This window comes from Pelodiscus sinensis, chromosome 8, assembly GCF_049634645.1.
Source record: "Pelodiscus sinensis isolate JC-2024 chromosome 8, ASM4963464v1, whole genome shotgun sequence".
NCBI lineage: Eukaryota > Metazoa > Chordata > Testudines > Trionychidae > Pelodiscus > Pelodiscus sinensis.
Genome location: NC_134718.1, coordinates 26,799,832 through 26,814,322, shown reverse-complemented (window position 1 = coordinate 26,814,322; position 14,491 = coordinate 26,799,832). Strand labels below are relative to the sequence as shown.

Sequence of the window (14,491 nt, the reverse complement as noted above, 5' to 3'; positions counted from 1 at the left end):
CTGGTGTGAACAGTCCATCCTGCAAGACAGTCTGCCATGCTGCAGAGTTAGACAACACAGAAGACTTTTGCCAATCGAACAGCCTTTTCCTTACATTTCTATCCTTCACTTGTCCATGGAATTAACATGTGCTCAAGGGGCTGGCAAAATATGGCCCACAGGCTGGATCCAGCCTGTCTGACATTTCTGTCTGGCCTGCCATGACTCTGACACTTGAGGAAACTACCCCGGGCCCTTTAAATCACCACCAATGCTCCAGGCAGCACATGCCAGGCAACACTAAAGGTTGCTTGGGGGAGGCTAGCCACCAGCCCCTCTCTTTCAGGGTCCTGTAGCGAGAACCCCCACCTTGCCATGGATAACTCTTGACTGATGTGGGGAAGTGATCGACTCATTATTGATAACACAATCAAATATTGCATTCCAAATGATGCTGATATAGATATATAGGAAACTATATTATTGCTAGTTGGTTGCAAGCATCTCATTTTTAATTAATGGAAGAGTGTCTCATATCTGTGAGTTTAAAAAGGACCATGACGGTGCACAAATATTTGAGGTACAATAGATGCCAGACATTATACAGTTCTATACAGACTTAAAAAAAAAAACCACCAAAAACAAATAAAGAGGAATCCTTCTAAAGCAATTCAGAAGCATCTTGCATTTTCAAATTAAACAGACAAATTTACTTAAAAATAAAGGTAACCAATACAGAAGTATTAATAGTTAAAAGTGGACAAATGAAAGGTAAATTCGGATTTATCATCTGTCTCAAAAGTAAGAGTTGACAAGGTGGATTAGTATTTAGAAAAACCCTAAGAAATTATACTGTCAAATATTATAGATAATTGTGTTCCTGAACACTCTGGGTATGTCTACACTACCACCCTAGTTCAAACTAGGCTGGTTAATGTAGGCAACCGAAGTTACAAATGAAGCCCGGGATTTGAATTTCCCGGGCTTCATTTGCATCTTCCCGGGCGCCGCCATTTTTAAATGTCCGCTAGTTCGGACTCCGTGCCCACGGCTACACGCAGCACGAACTAGGTAGTTCGGATTAGGCTTCCTATTCCGAACTACCGTTACTCCTCGTGGAAACATTTGAGGTTTTAAATCTATTCTTTGTCTCAAAATGCCTTGAGTTTTCATCTTTAGGGAAAAAAGATTCCTATTAAGTAAAATGACTTAATGATCAAGGGTCATCATTGAATGTTACAGTTGGGTTTAGAAAATTGAATCCTTGATCACTGATTTCTATAAAATGTTGTATGAAACTCTTGTATATTAGTATCAGAACCTTTTGCAGAATGGAGATGGCTGTTAAAGATTAGACTGGATTAAATTATTATACTGACTGTGTGAAAGTGTTTTCATAGCCACAACAATTGGATCAGCCTGAATTTTCCATTAGGAAACAAGTAGTTAGGATAAGGTATGCATTGATTTCTCATGGGCTTCATTCATGTTGTAGAAACATTATAGCTAGCAAGACTAATTATGCAGAAGAGATTTTTTTTCCACTTTAAAAGTAAAACTGAGCTTCAGATGATAAAAATACAAGATAAGGTTCTGCTTTGAGCAGGGCATTGGACTAGATGACCTACTGAGGTCTCCTCCAACCCCAATATTCTATGATAAGGAACTCAGCATTAATTAGAAATCTAGGGTTGTGGTTTATAGAGCTGTGAAAGCTCCCTAAAAGTGAAAGGCCAGGGGTGCCCAAACATGGCCTGCCCCCTACATCAGCCCATGTTCCAGAGTCCCTGCCTTAAAGAATATTGGTTCATGTATATTCTGTTTATATACTGTCCTCTTCAAAATGTAGGTGGAGCTGCTAGTGTTTCCAGTTGAATTGGTTTGTATATTATTAGAATCTTTTCCAGTTAGCTTTGACAATGTTTGACTATGATACCCTCTAGTACAGGCCTGGGCAAAATACAGCCTGTGGGCTGGATCCAGCCTGCCAAGCCACTGGATACGGCCTGCATACGCAGCAAGGAGCCCCAAGCAGGCTCCCTGCTTGCCCCACCCCACCCACACACCTCTCAGAAAATCGGCTGCTGGGCTGTTTCTCTTTCACAACTGGGAGCAGGGGGAAGGGGGAAATGGTGCTTCATGTGCTGCTCCCACCCCCAGCACAATCCCATTGGCAGGCTGCCTCAGAAACGTGCTGGGCTGCAGTCTGGGAGTCACCTAGGTAAGTCTCCCAGCCAGAGCATGCCTCTGGCACGCCAACCTCCCCCTCCCAACCCTCTGCCCCCTGCTTCTGCCATCCTACTCCATATAACCCAAACCCTCTGCCCCTTTCCTGCACCCATATTCCCTCCCACAACAGGTAGCTCAGTTCCCTGCCCCAGATCACAACCCCCTCCTGCCATAGATTCCAACCCAGACCCCTGCACCCCAGGTCACAACCCCTTCCTGTCCTAGGTCACAACTCAAATCCCTGCATCCTAGTAAGGAACCCCAGGTCACAACTGCCTTCCTCACCCAAACTCCACACTCCTTCCTGCACCATTGTCCCTTATTCCAAGCTCCCTTCTGCACCCAAATTCTATCCCAGACACTGCACTGCCTCCATTAATATCATGGAAGAGTGCAGCCCTCAACCACTTACCGAATTCTTGGAGTGGCTCCCCCATAAAAAATGATTGCCCACCCCTGCTCTAATGAAAGCCATAATTATTTATTAAAGCATAAAATGATTCTTTCTAAATTATCTTACAATCAATGTAGCACTGGCACAAGAAATACACTAAAAGACTTTGAACATTTTAATTTAAAGAGAGTTGGTGGGCCAGATGGCTGCTTCATCCCTCAGTCTTGAATGGCCAATGTGTTACAGCCCTTTTATTTACATTTATTTATTGACATATTATCATCTTCTTCTACTCATTACCATTCCTTTTAACTTTGTGATATCAGAGCTTAAAAGGCTTTAAGTTTGGTCTGAATTTTTGGGTTCTGATTTTTTTCTTTTCAATATTTATGCCTCTGATACTCATTTTCTTTACAGCAGTGTGGTAGCCATATCGGTCTCAGAATATGCGCTAGCCAAGGGAGTAAGGTCATATTGTTTACTGGACCATCTTCTGTTAGTCCATAGCTCTACTGGACTTCTCAACCGAAATACTAGTTTATGGTTCATTACAACAATTTTACCTTCCATTACAGCTATGACACTTCGGTTACTTTTTCTGAGAGCAGAAGATGAGCTTTGTGAGGCTTGAAAGCTTCGCTCTTCAACCAACAGAATTTGGTCCAATAAAAGATATTGCCTTGCCAAATAAGGGACGTTTTTCACTCTGTGTTTGTGCAAGTCATGTGCTTTTCATGTGCCTATGCTATACTCAAAATTGAATTTAATATTTGTATATCAGAGGTATTGGATTTCAGTCTATAGGTGTAATAACATAATTACCAGTGATAGTAGGAAGGACATTTTTTCTTTCCTTACCCCTGGACACTCTCTCACAAAAGAAAACATCAGTGAATTTTTCTAAACATTTTTTGGCATTTTCTAAAATAGAAGGATTTTTCCATTTTGTTGATAAAACATAGGCGTTTTAATTGAAAATGGATATTTTAAAACTTAATTTTTCTTTTAATTGGGAAGCTGCTTACTACTGTGGGGATGGGGAGTCGACAAATTCCTGGACCAGCTGTAACAGCCACTAAAAATATAGAAATCTATTTTCACTATCTTTTAACTCATACAGTATTTTTGTCACATGCTTTTGATTATAATTTAGTTTGATATCAAAGTGTGTAATTCTTTGCCTAGCATAGATTAATTTTGTCAACCCACCCTCTTACATTTATATCAAGTGCAATGATTTTACTTATTTCAGTATCAGCTCATTTTTAGCCAGACTAGTGTTTCAGGGAATAAAAAAATAACAGCTTCTTTAGTAAAGCTACCTATATTTAAATCAACTGAGAGTCTATATCCTTTTAAAGAATTGAAACTCCTGCTCCACTTGATTTTGAGGTGTCCATTTTAAATAATTCTAGGATTTATTAGTTGGACTTTGGTTTAAGATATTTTTGTATCTCTAGAAGAGAGAGGGTTTCTTGAATTACTATAATATTGCTTCTATCTCTCTTACTCCTTAAAAGTAAGGACTCTGGGGAACATGTATGGTATGGTAATCTCTTAAATTAGTTTGCATTTCATTACTGATACAGAAACCTTATTCTCCAAGTACCTTTTATCATGTTCATTATTTTTCCCACTTATGGTCCAAAAGTCAATATATGGGGCAGTCTATTTTATCTAATCTGCTCCAGAATTATTCTCTGCATCGGGTAGCCAACCCATTTAACAAAGAGAGCCAAAACAGTGGCGGAAAAAATGTGAAGAGCTGTACCAGAATTGTCAAAAAAAGCCCCCCAGAACAGACTTATCAAGCAAAAAATAAATAAAATAGAAGCCCCCCAGAACAGAACAGCGGGGGTTAGGAGCCATTGGAAGGGGCGCAGGAGCAGCTTCGCGAGCTACACTTTTGGGGAGCAAGAGCCTCATGTGGCTCACGAGCGGCAGGTTGGCCATGGCTGCTCTACATATTCATCTTGTAGTAGGGATGTTGAAATGTGTTTAATTATGTAATCATGTATCTGCGGAACATGTCAGCAGTTACACGGTTATTTGCGTGGGAGGGGGCAGGTGGGAGCCAGTGCATGCAGGAAGATGGCTGCCCTTGTGCACCAGCTTTTACGTCCTCCCATCCCGCACTTGTGCCTCTAATACCATGCATGTTAACTATGAGCTCAGGCTCTTTGGTTAACTGTGTAAACAGTGACACTCTCACATCCCTTCCTTGTTGTCTGATGTAAGACAAGTTGTCACATTGTCACACTTAATTTAACCTGAGTACGCTTACCCAAATTTAAGAAAACGCTTTATTCCATTGAGAATTTATCCTATATGCGGAAAATTCTGGGATCCCGGCTTTCTGTCTTAGGATCAATGAAGGTGGGATGCATGCTGGCAGTTGTCCTCCGGCAAGTTTCATAATCTACAGTTGTCTTCAAAGTTATGGTTTTGATGCAAGCACCTTTCTGCTGTTGAATAATCCAATGGGTATGTCAAAGGAAATCTGAAGAGAAGTCAAGGCAATATGAAGTAACATGAGACCCCACTCAGTTCCCTCTCTGGTTATACTGGGCAAGTCATTGGTAGCAGTGGGTGAATGAGTAGCACAGAAGACTCACTCTTCAAATAGACACCACTGCAGGACAGTATTTTCCATTCCCAGATGTGGATCCTTAGGATGTTCCTGTTTAAGAGGTCTCAACCTGATCACTTGAGTTAGTTATTTGGAAACGCATAGGGTTAGGGCCAAAGGATTCTAATCATTCATCCGAGGTAATAATGTAGTTAGAGAATGGTTCTAAAATGATGCATGTACAATATAGTATTATTTGACAGTTTTATAATAACCTGTATCAAATAATCGGATACCTTGATCCCAGTTATTGCTGTAGAAATGTGGAAATGAAAAATGAGACAATTGATGAACCTTACAATAAATGTGTTCCCCTCAAATTTTGTTGTAATTTTTTTAATGGGAAAGCGTGCAAGCCTAAAATGACTTAGGTCAGATATAATTAGCTTTGAGAAACATTAATATTATCATTCCATTACAGAACAGGGATATTAATGTGTGTCACCCCCTGGAGACAAATGAGGCACTTTTATAACTGGCCTTCAGTGCAGGTAGGGAGAAAGTCAGATCAGGCAAGTTATTATTAAACATTCTCTGGCCTACAGACATATCCAGTTAAAGCACCAGATTCCTTTGTACTCTTGTGGGTTGAGAAAGGAAGTTGATAATTCTGAGAAAGGGTGGAAGAGAGTTTTTATGAATTGGTTCCCAGGATAACTTGAGGGAATGGAATGTTACAGTCAATTTTTGTCCCTTCCACTGTTGATGGGGGAATACAAGTCCTTCTTATGTGAGAAATGATATGCACAAAGTGTACATTGGTTTTAAAATTCCCTTCCTGGTTAAATGATCTCTTTAAGGACAGGAGTCAACCTATCACTATAATGAATATAATTTCCGTACACATTCCATGATTGTGAGGAACTCTGTTTTTCCAGAAGATCAGTTTGGCAGTCAGCTAGTCAGGATCATATTCTCTACCCACTCCCAAAAAGTTGGTAAACTGACCAGGGATATTGAGAGGACAGATTGTTTAGAAATGGGATAGGACAAATAAGCAGGGAGGGTAGAAACAGGTAGTCCGTGACAGCCTGTCCTTTCTGAAACTGGACTGTAGGCAGTTCTGTCATTGGCCATGCACCAGAGTTAAGGTGAATTAAATAACTTATGGTGCTGCAGTGAAGGAGATACAGATATAGTGGTTAAGGGGAATACTGCCACAGGCATGTCCTTGAAAACATTCTAGAAATTCCCACTGCACTAGTACAGGCCTGGAGCTCCCTGAAGCCTTTACATTACTCTTGGATTGTTCTATTCTGAGTGACAGAGCTGAGTATTGGACTACAAGTAATTAATGTACCAAGTGATTATTTAGTTCAAAATGATTCTACTTACAATTATTTTATTTACCTAGCCCAAAGCAGCTTTCTCTAATTTTGTCTAACTGAAACTATCAATTTCTCTTCTTAAATTATGACAAATCATTTAGATTCTCTATTTAAAAATATAAGTTTGAGGTTGTGTTAAATAAAAGCTGAGCACTTCAGCTACTAACTATTAAATCTGATCACTGATGAAAATCACCTTTGTAGCTTGCTGTCAGTTTCAGGGAAAGATGGAGAGTGGGAAAGTGAAGATTTTACTTGGAATGAAAAGTCTGTATAAAAGTCTGGTGAAAAGTTGATTTGACAGGGTATTTTTCATGTATTTGATTAATATTAAGACTGTCTTTTCTGTGAATAGCTGAGTTTCCACTGTTCAAGTGGGTCAAGTATCATCTTTCCTTACTATCCTTGAATCAATACTCAAGTACAGCATGAAATAACAATAATGTTTTAAAAGCATTCCCACAGAAATAGCTATCATCTTCACTGGGAGCACAATTGACCTACAAAGCAGCAAGGCTGCTATAATTAAAGCGCACATTTGAAGTTCTGTCTTATAGCTATTAACATGTTTTGAAAACCCCATGAAAAATGCGGGGTTTGGAGAGAGATCATGATGTTCTTTCTGAGGCAGAGTAATATACAGTAGCAATCAATAAGGTATATAACGGCTATATGCTTCAGGATTTACATACCACATATTATTTATCAATTAAAACACAAGTAATGTTTTTCTCAAGTGGTATTTGTACACACTCAGTAACACAGATGGACTTCAGCTGGACATTGATTTTTCACAAAAAGTAAAACCAACCAACCAACCACCCACCCACCCAAACAAGTGTTTTTCTCGCACATGCCAGAATGAAGAAGGATCATAAAGTTCTAAGACCTCCTATTCCCTAGATTATATCTAGAGTTGCTTAGGAATTATCCATCAGAAATGTGTGTTTGATGTAAAATAGAAGTTTCTGAAAAAATTCAATTTTCTCTGGAAAAAATTCAGTTGTGTCAACATGTTTCGAGTTTTTTCATTGGGGAAATCAAAATGAATTATTTCAGTCTGGGTAACTAGAACAGAAATATTTCCAGTTTGCCCCCCTTAATTTAAAATGTTTTTCATTTTAGAACAGTTTTTATATTAATCAGTGTTTGCCTGAGCTACCACATTGCCTGATGGAACTTGCAGTTTGATTTTCTACTGCACAACATCTTCATGATGCTTCACAGTCTCTCATCTGGTTGAACAGATACAATACATCATGCAAGCATGTGACCAGAGTGCACAATAGGAGACACAGTCTGGCAGGGAAATCCTGTCTATAGAAGAGAATGGGGGTATGAAGCAAGTGAACTCCAACTCCAGTAAAGCACCATGGCAGCTCAGGGGGACACAAATTAATGTCAAACTGAGCCAGAATAAAATGTTTCTATTTGATTCAGCAAACCTGACAAAATGGAAATTATTTGTTTCCAGTACATTTTTAACTTCTCCCTAATTTGGGATGAAAACAGACAGAGATAGCCAAATTTCCAGGATGATGGAACTTTCACTCTTCAGTGAGCTCTAGTTATATACAGCATTCCCTTTAATCTTTTCCATCAATGTGTGGATTTTTACTATCCATGTGCAAAATATTTTTATATGGACTGCCAATAGAAACAAAAAACATAGCTGTGGGTGCTCTGCTAATTATTCAGGCAGTATTTGAATCTCTCCTGAATGGCCACACAAGTTCACAGCTTACAGGGAACACTGGCCCTGTATTAATATTGCTGCACAATTCATGTTAAGATATACGACCAGTATTTCCTGTAAGCTGTGTACAGTGTTGAAGTAATAGAAATCATGAGTGCTTTGTGCAAAAATGGATATTGCGGTATTACCCTCTGTCTTCTCCTTTCCTATGTTTCCATAGTATCACCTTCTTTCTCCCCTCCCTATCTATTTCTCTTCTCCTCGCAGTCCCCACCCAAACACCAAGGCCAAAAATGACAAAAATTGCTTCCCTTGAGAGCCATTTTATTGTTTTCATATTTTAACTTTCAGTTTGTTGGATGATTTTTTTTTTAAAAGTAGTTTTTGAAAAATCTATGAAAGGCTCCCTCTTTACTTAATTTATTATTATTTATTTTAATTTAATTTTACAGTAATTCCGGAGTTTGATGCTCAAGTGACTCTTGCACTGGAGGACTTAAGCGGGAACACAATGCATCAGTTTGATGATAATCAGTTTGAGGACATCTCAAAGAAGATCTATGATACAATTCGTGACACCAGATGTTCAGTCATGATGATTCGAGTAAGTTTCTTCTTTCATATCTTGACTCTACATTAATAACATTATTCAGCAGTTGGGACACCATTGGACCTTCACAAGAATAGAGCTAAATAATAAGGTACTGTTGCCACAAAATACAGATCCAGATTTGCACAGTTTTGGATTCTTCTGGTACTTGGATTCTGGGTTATTTGAATAGACCCAAGTATAATTTAGAGTCATGAGTGATGAGTATCATAAGCCAGTAGAAGCAAAGTCTCTGGCCCTAGCCTAAGTCCCCACCCTGGCTCTTTCTCCCCCTGAACTTGGTGGAAGCTCAGCTCAGGCTGGGGATTGGTTGGTTGGCTGCTTCTTCTGGCTGGTGGTCAGGGTGGCCTGGGACCTCTTGGGCCTGGACCAGGACTCCTCCAGCTGCCAAATAGGTGCTGGGACTCAGGACTCTGTGGGCAAAGAGAGGTGAAATGGGGAGGGATTATGGCAGAAGAGGCAGGCTGTGGGGACTAACCTTATTTAAATTCTTCTGTCTCTGACACCGCAGGCTGCTGTGGGCTACATCCCTACTACTGCAGGCTGCTCAGGGTTGCTGCCAGTCCCTGTCCCCCATCCTGCTGCTTCTGCCTGGCCCTGCTTTCAGATTGTCCTCCTGCCACTAGGCTCCCAAGCTCTCTGATCCAGGATCATCCATGGTCATTCCAGACTATGGATGTTGCCAGAACAGAAATTGCTGGTTTTGGCAGGTGCAACCTGTAATAGCATTGGGCTAGTTAGAGCATTGCTTGCAGTTGCCTATCCAGTCACAGGCTCACAATAGTGTGGTAAAATATGCAGTATGGGCTGGCTAAGCCTGACTTTTATTAAAGAAGAGGCAAAAGGAGAGAGCTAATGTAAATCCAACAGGCAAAACCAAACCTCTGACCTCAATGTATGCATCTCTCCTGCTAGAGCTAAAAGTAATCTGGCTGTCAGGTAAGGCTGTAGAGGAAACTAATTCTTTCTCTCTGTAAGTGGGGTCTAAGTGCCACTAGATGAGAAAGTGAACCACACCCAGTAGGTGTGTGGGTTACATACATCCCCTGGCTGAAAAAGCACATCCCAAGCTACAGAGATATCCCAACTGAAATCTCAGATGAGCCCCCATTTGTAATGTTGACAGGTGGAACCAAACCAGGGAACCTCAGGAGTTTAATGCTTGATCTAGAAGCGCTCAGCTAAGGCTATACAGGAAACTCATTTTTTCTCTCTGCAAGTGGTCTAAGTGCCATTAGATGGCACAATGCATCACACTCAGTAGGTGTATGAGTTACACTAGGAAAGAAAAAATGAGGTAGAGGAAGGAAGAAGAGACACTGGGGATAGAAGGTAGGTGAATTCTTACATTTCAGGTAGTATTTGGGTTTTGCTGGATCTGGAAGAAGTAGCAGTGGTGGTATCATTTGTGTCTGGGTCCAGATTAGTTAGTATTTTTCTCAAGAGTTGGATGTCTGGTATCCTAGGAGACCGTTGGGGTAGTAATCAGGATGGTAAAGCTCACTACACCCATTACTGTCACATAGTTGCTACTTCTGCTCATTCTTCCTTAGCTTCTCTTCTTTTTAAGAATAATCAAAGGGAGCATTGGGAGCAGAATAGTCTGCCCTCTCATTACTTTATTTACTAATTGTCCTAGTTTCCAAAATGCAGTTTGTGGATTTCTGGTTCCACACTCTTTTGCTTACCAAACCTGGTCTCTCCACAATCCCTGAAGTTTTATCAGTGTGTCTTTGTTTGGATTCATTTGGTCTATCTCTCTCTCTCGCATCTTTTGCAGGAATAATTTTTGTTGTTCTGTCATCTTGTGAATTTACACTCCCTTTTTACATTTGAGCTTGCAATTATGGTAAATTTGTAGGCCCAATTATTACAACATAAAAATCATTTATAATGAAATTCCATTTATAACAAAGAGTGTATGTGCACATGCACTTTAAAAATATACGTCACTGGAAGTGGACTCAACTGTTTGAATAGTCAAGAAATAAGCAAGCAAAACAAAGTCCTGAGAAAAGCTCAGGAGATCAAGAAAAGATTGTCATTAAACAGGGCACCTGGGCTTTTCTACTTCATGAACTCCACCATGCAAAGACCAATATTAGAAGCCTTTTAAGGGTTCAGCAGAATGACAGCTGCCACTTCATCCTCCCGAAGGGACATTTAGTGATGTATGCTGCTGAACCAAAAGTAAAGCATGGCATTATTTTGAGTAAAGATGCATTTGCATTTCTAATGAGACAGTCCAGTCAATGCCAGGCTTATTTCAGTCTACCTATTAGTCGCTGTAGTAAATCTGACTTATTCAAGCATATGCAGTAACCATAGCAGCCAACATGCGGAAATTTAGAGTTCTATAGCCAACTGTAGGAGCTCATTGATATTGTGCCAAAGACCAATGTGCTGCTGATTACATGGGACTTCAATACTAAAATGAGGGAAGAATTGTTGATCAAAATATAATTGGAAAATATACATGAAGAAGGACACCAATTCAGAGTTCTTTTCAACATCAAAGCGGAAGCTCTGCAGATCAGCTCCACAGGAACCATTTCGAGCATGTAATTAGAGAGAATATTTTAAAAAGTAGATCTTCTTAACAGTAAAACCCTGCCAGATCCCATTATTAACTCAGTCTTTCAAAATTTAAGCTTCACTTTAGATGCGTAAAAACACTCACTCCAGCCATACAGGTATAGTGTGGAAAACAGCTTATTGTTGAATAGCAAAGAATTTGAACCTGGGTTTCTGATCTCAGCTGAGTGTTCACATCACTAAGCTGTTATATATTGGGGGTATGGGGTGTTTGGCAGTAGCAACTCCTCATTTTGATGAATAGGAGCTAAGTCCCCATGTAAATCTAGGTCAAAAATTTGAAATGTTCAGTTTTGAAAATATAACAATGTACTATTTAAACACTTTTCCCATTTTTTTAATGAAACAATTAACCAGAAGTGGCATAGATTCATGAAATTTTTCAGCCAACATGAATTTGGAAGGGGGAGGGGTGGTTAGGCCACAAAAAGTTAACCTGTCACTCATACTATACTTGATCAGTCTAGAAAAGAAAGCAGCCTAACAGTTAAAACAGAACTTATTTTGGTGGGGTATGGAATCAGACTTCTAATAATTTCAGAGCTTTTGGGACACAGTGAATAGCCAGAAGAGTGGCTGTATGTTGAAAGTTCTGGCATCTGATAATAAGGGGCTAGCTATGATTTATAATGTCTATAAAATATCAGAGGGGTAGCCATGTTAGTCTGAATCTGCATAAACAACGAGAAGTGGGTCTTTGCCCACGAAAGCTTATGCTCCAATATATCTGTTAGTCTATAAGATGCCACAGGACTTCTTGTTGTTAATGTCTATAAACTATCATAATAATTACTAATGACTAGTAGTAATTCCAAGACACACGACTATGTTAATAGGGAGGTAAGGTTGAGGGTGTCAGTAATGTAAGTGTAAAAATCATTAAAAGCAAGAAACCCAAATGTGTAGGTTTAAAAAATACAATTAAGGCACCTGTGACTACAGTATTTTAGTGTTTGTGGTTTCAAATTAGACTAATTTGACTGTTAAAGGTTTGGGGGAGGGCGTTTCATGGTGTCTCAATAGGGTAGAGTGAAGACTGGCTACGTAGAAAGGCTGCAATAATATAAGGTTACTCTGTATTTCCCACTGGCCTACAGAACCAACTCTAGGCAACAGGGGAGTATGGTGCATTGATTTTAGGGGTGGGTCACTGAGTGGTCTCCATTTTCATGCTTGGGAACTCCTTTGGGACAATTCAGTTCCACAGCATGTCTAATATGGGCCAGTGACTAGAGGCTGAACTCTTAGGAGGAAGAGATAATAGTTTGAGATAACTGGTCAAAAGTGCTCACATGAGCCATAGATGGTTCTTGTTGTCTATAAAGGAGGCATAGGAGCTAAAGGAGGCGTGTCAGTTCTAATCTAGAGTGTGCCCTTGGGTGTTGTGGTGTCAGGACAAGCTGGCTCATTGTTACATATTCCATTTATATGTCATGTGGCCTTTAACACAATATTTTTGTCACTTCTTAGGCTCTTCAGTCCCCCATGGAATGAACCTAATATAGGAATTAAATTAATGTAATACAGTCAGTAAAATGTTTTCACTCCTCACCAGCTTAGTCTTTGTTAATAGATCTCTGACCATTTAGTTAGTAAGAGTGTATTTGATCAACATTCTCTAAAGTCTAAGTACTGGCAAGAAGGGAATTTTGAGTAACAAAGTTTATCTTAGATTGATCAGGCATCATTAAAGGAGTTTGGTAGGGTTACACAGTTCCTCTGCATCTGTTCAGCTCCTAGAAATAAATACTTTTCCATGTTGCCCTTTTTGAGTATTAGTTTTGCTCGTGTTAAGTGCTGAAATACATTATTCTAAGGGCATTTAAGTGTATCTACAATTATTGATTACAGATAACATGGAATTAAGCTTTCACTTGAATGTGAAGTGGGACATTGGACCATATGGGCTCAATGTGTAAATGGAGAGACAGGTTTTGGTTCATGGAACTGTTTGAGAGTAAGGTGAGCAGATACTGTCCTGTTATAATTATCTGTACTCCATTTTGTTTGATGTGAAACTCAAAGGCAGTAATATTTTGAACATTTACAGAAGTGTCATAGGCATCGTCTGGATAAGAGAATGCTGCCAGGGACTATATTGCAGAATGGAGAAAAAATGTGAAATTCAAAATCAAAAGTATCTGAAAATCAGAGAGAAGTAGCACAGATGCTACTGGCTAAACAATATAAATGCAGGTATTTACTAGTACCTTTAAACCAGGATGCTCATGGCTCACTAACCTCAATGTGCTCTTGTGATTGGTTGAGAATATTGTTGACTTAGGGTAAGTCTACACTGCAACACTATATTTTGAAATAACTAGTGCTATTCCGAAATAACTTAGGGTATGTCTATACTAGCCCCCTAGTTCGAACTAGGGAGGCTAATGTAGGCATTCGAAGTTGCAAATGAAGCCCAGGATTTAAATATCCTGGGCTTTATTTGCATGTTCCCGTCTGGTCACCATTTTTAAATTCCAGTAGTCCAAAGTAACTGCCCACGGCTACATGCAGCAGTGAAACGGTAATTTGAACTAAGCCCTTAGTTCGAATTAATTGTTATTCATCCTGGAATGAGGTGTAACAGTTATTCAAACTAAGGTCTTAGTTTGAATTACCGTTTCACTGCCGCGTGTAGCCGCAGGCAGTTACTTCGGACTACTGGAATTTAAAAATGGTGCCCGGACAGGAACATACAAATAAAGCCCAGGATATTTAAATCCCGGGCTTCATTTGCAACTTCGAATGCCTACATTAGCCTCCCTAGTTCGAACTAGGGGGCTAGTGTAGACATACCCTTAGTCTGCTTCTACACAGCAGGCACTTATTTTGAAATAGCGTCAAAATACTGTCAAGCTGAAGGACTTCTTACTCTGACTCCTGTAACCCTCATTGTATGAGGAGTAAGGGAAGTTGGAGGAGGAGTGCTCTATTTCGAAATAAGTGCTGTGTGGATGCTCCCAATTTCGAAATAAGCTATTTTGAAATAAGATACACTGTTGACGTAGGTCAATTTGCCTAACTTGTTTTG

The 14,491-nt window shown here is 39.7% G+C and overlaps 1 protein-coding gene across 5 annotated transcripts in view; it reads left to right on the top strand.

The window, feature by feature from the left end:
* The window catches only part of CTNNA3 (catenin alpha 3), a 1,020,369-nt gene that overhangs the window by 839,550 nt on the left and 166,328 nt on the right, over positions 1-14,491 (top strand). For all 5 annotated transcript variants that reach the window (XM_075934910.1, XM_075934908.1, XM_075934909.1 and 2 more), the window contains one exon: positions 8,708-8,859. In XM_075934910.1, coding sequence (XP_075791025.1) covers positions 8,708-8,859 — 152 coding nt within the window. The remainder of the gene's footprint in view (positions 1-8,707; positions 8,860-14,491) is intronic.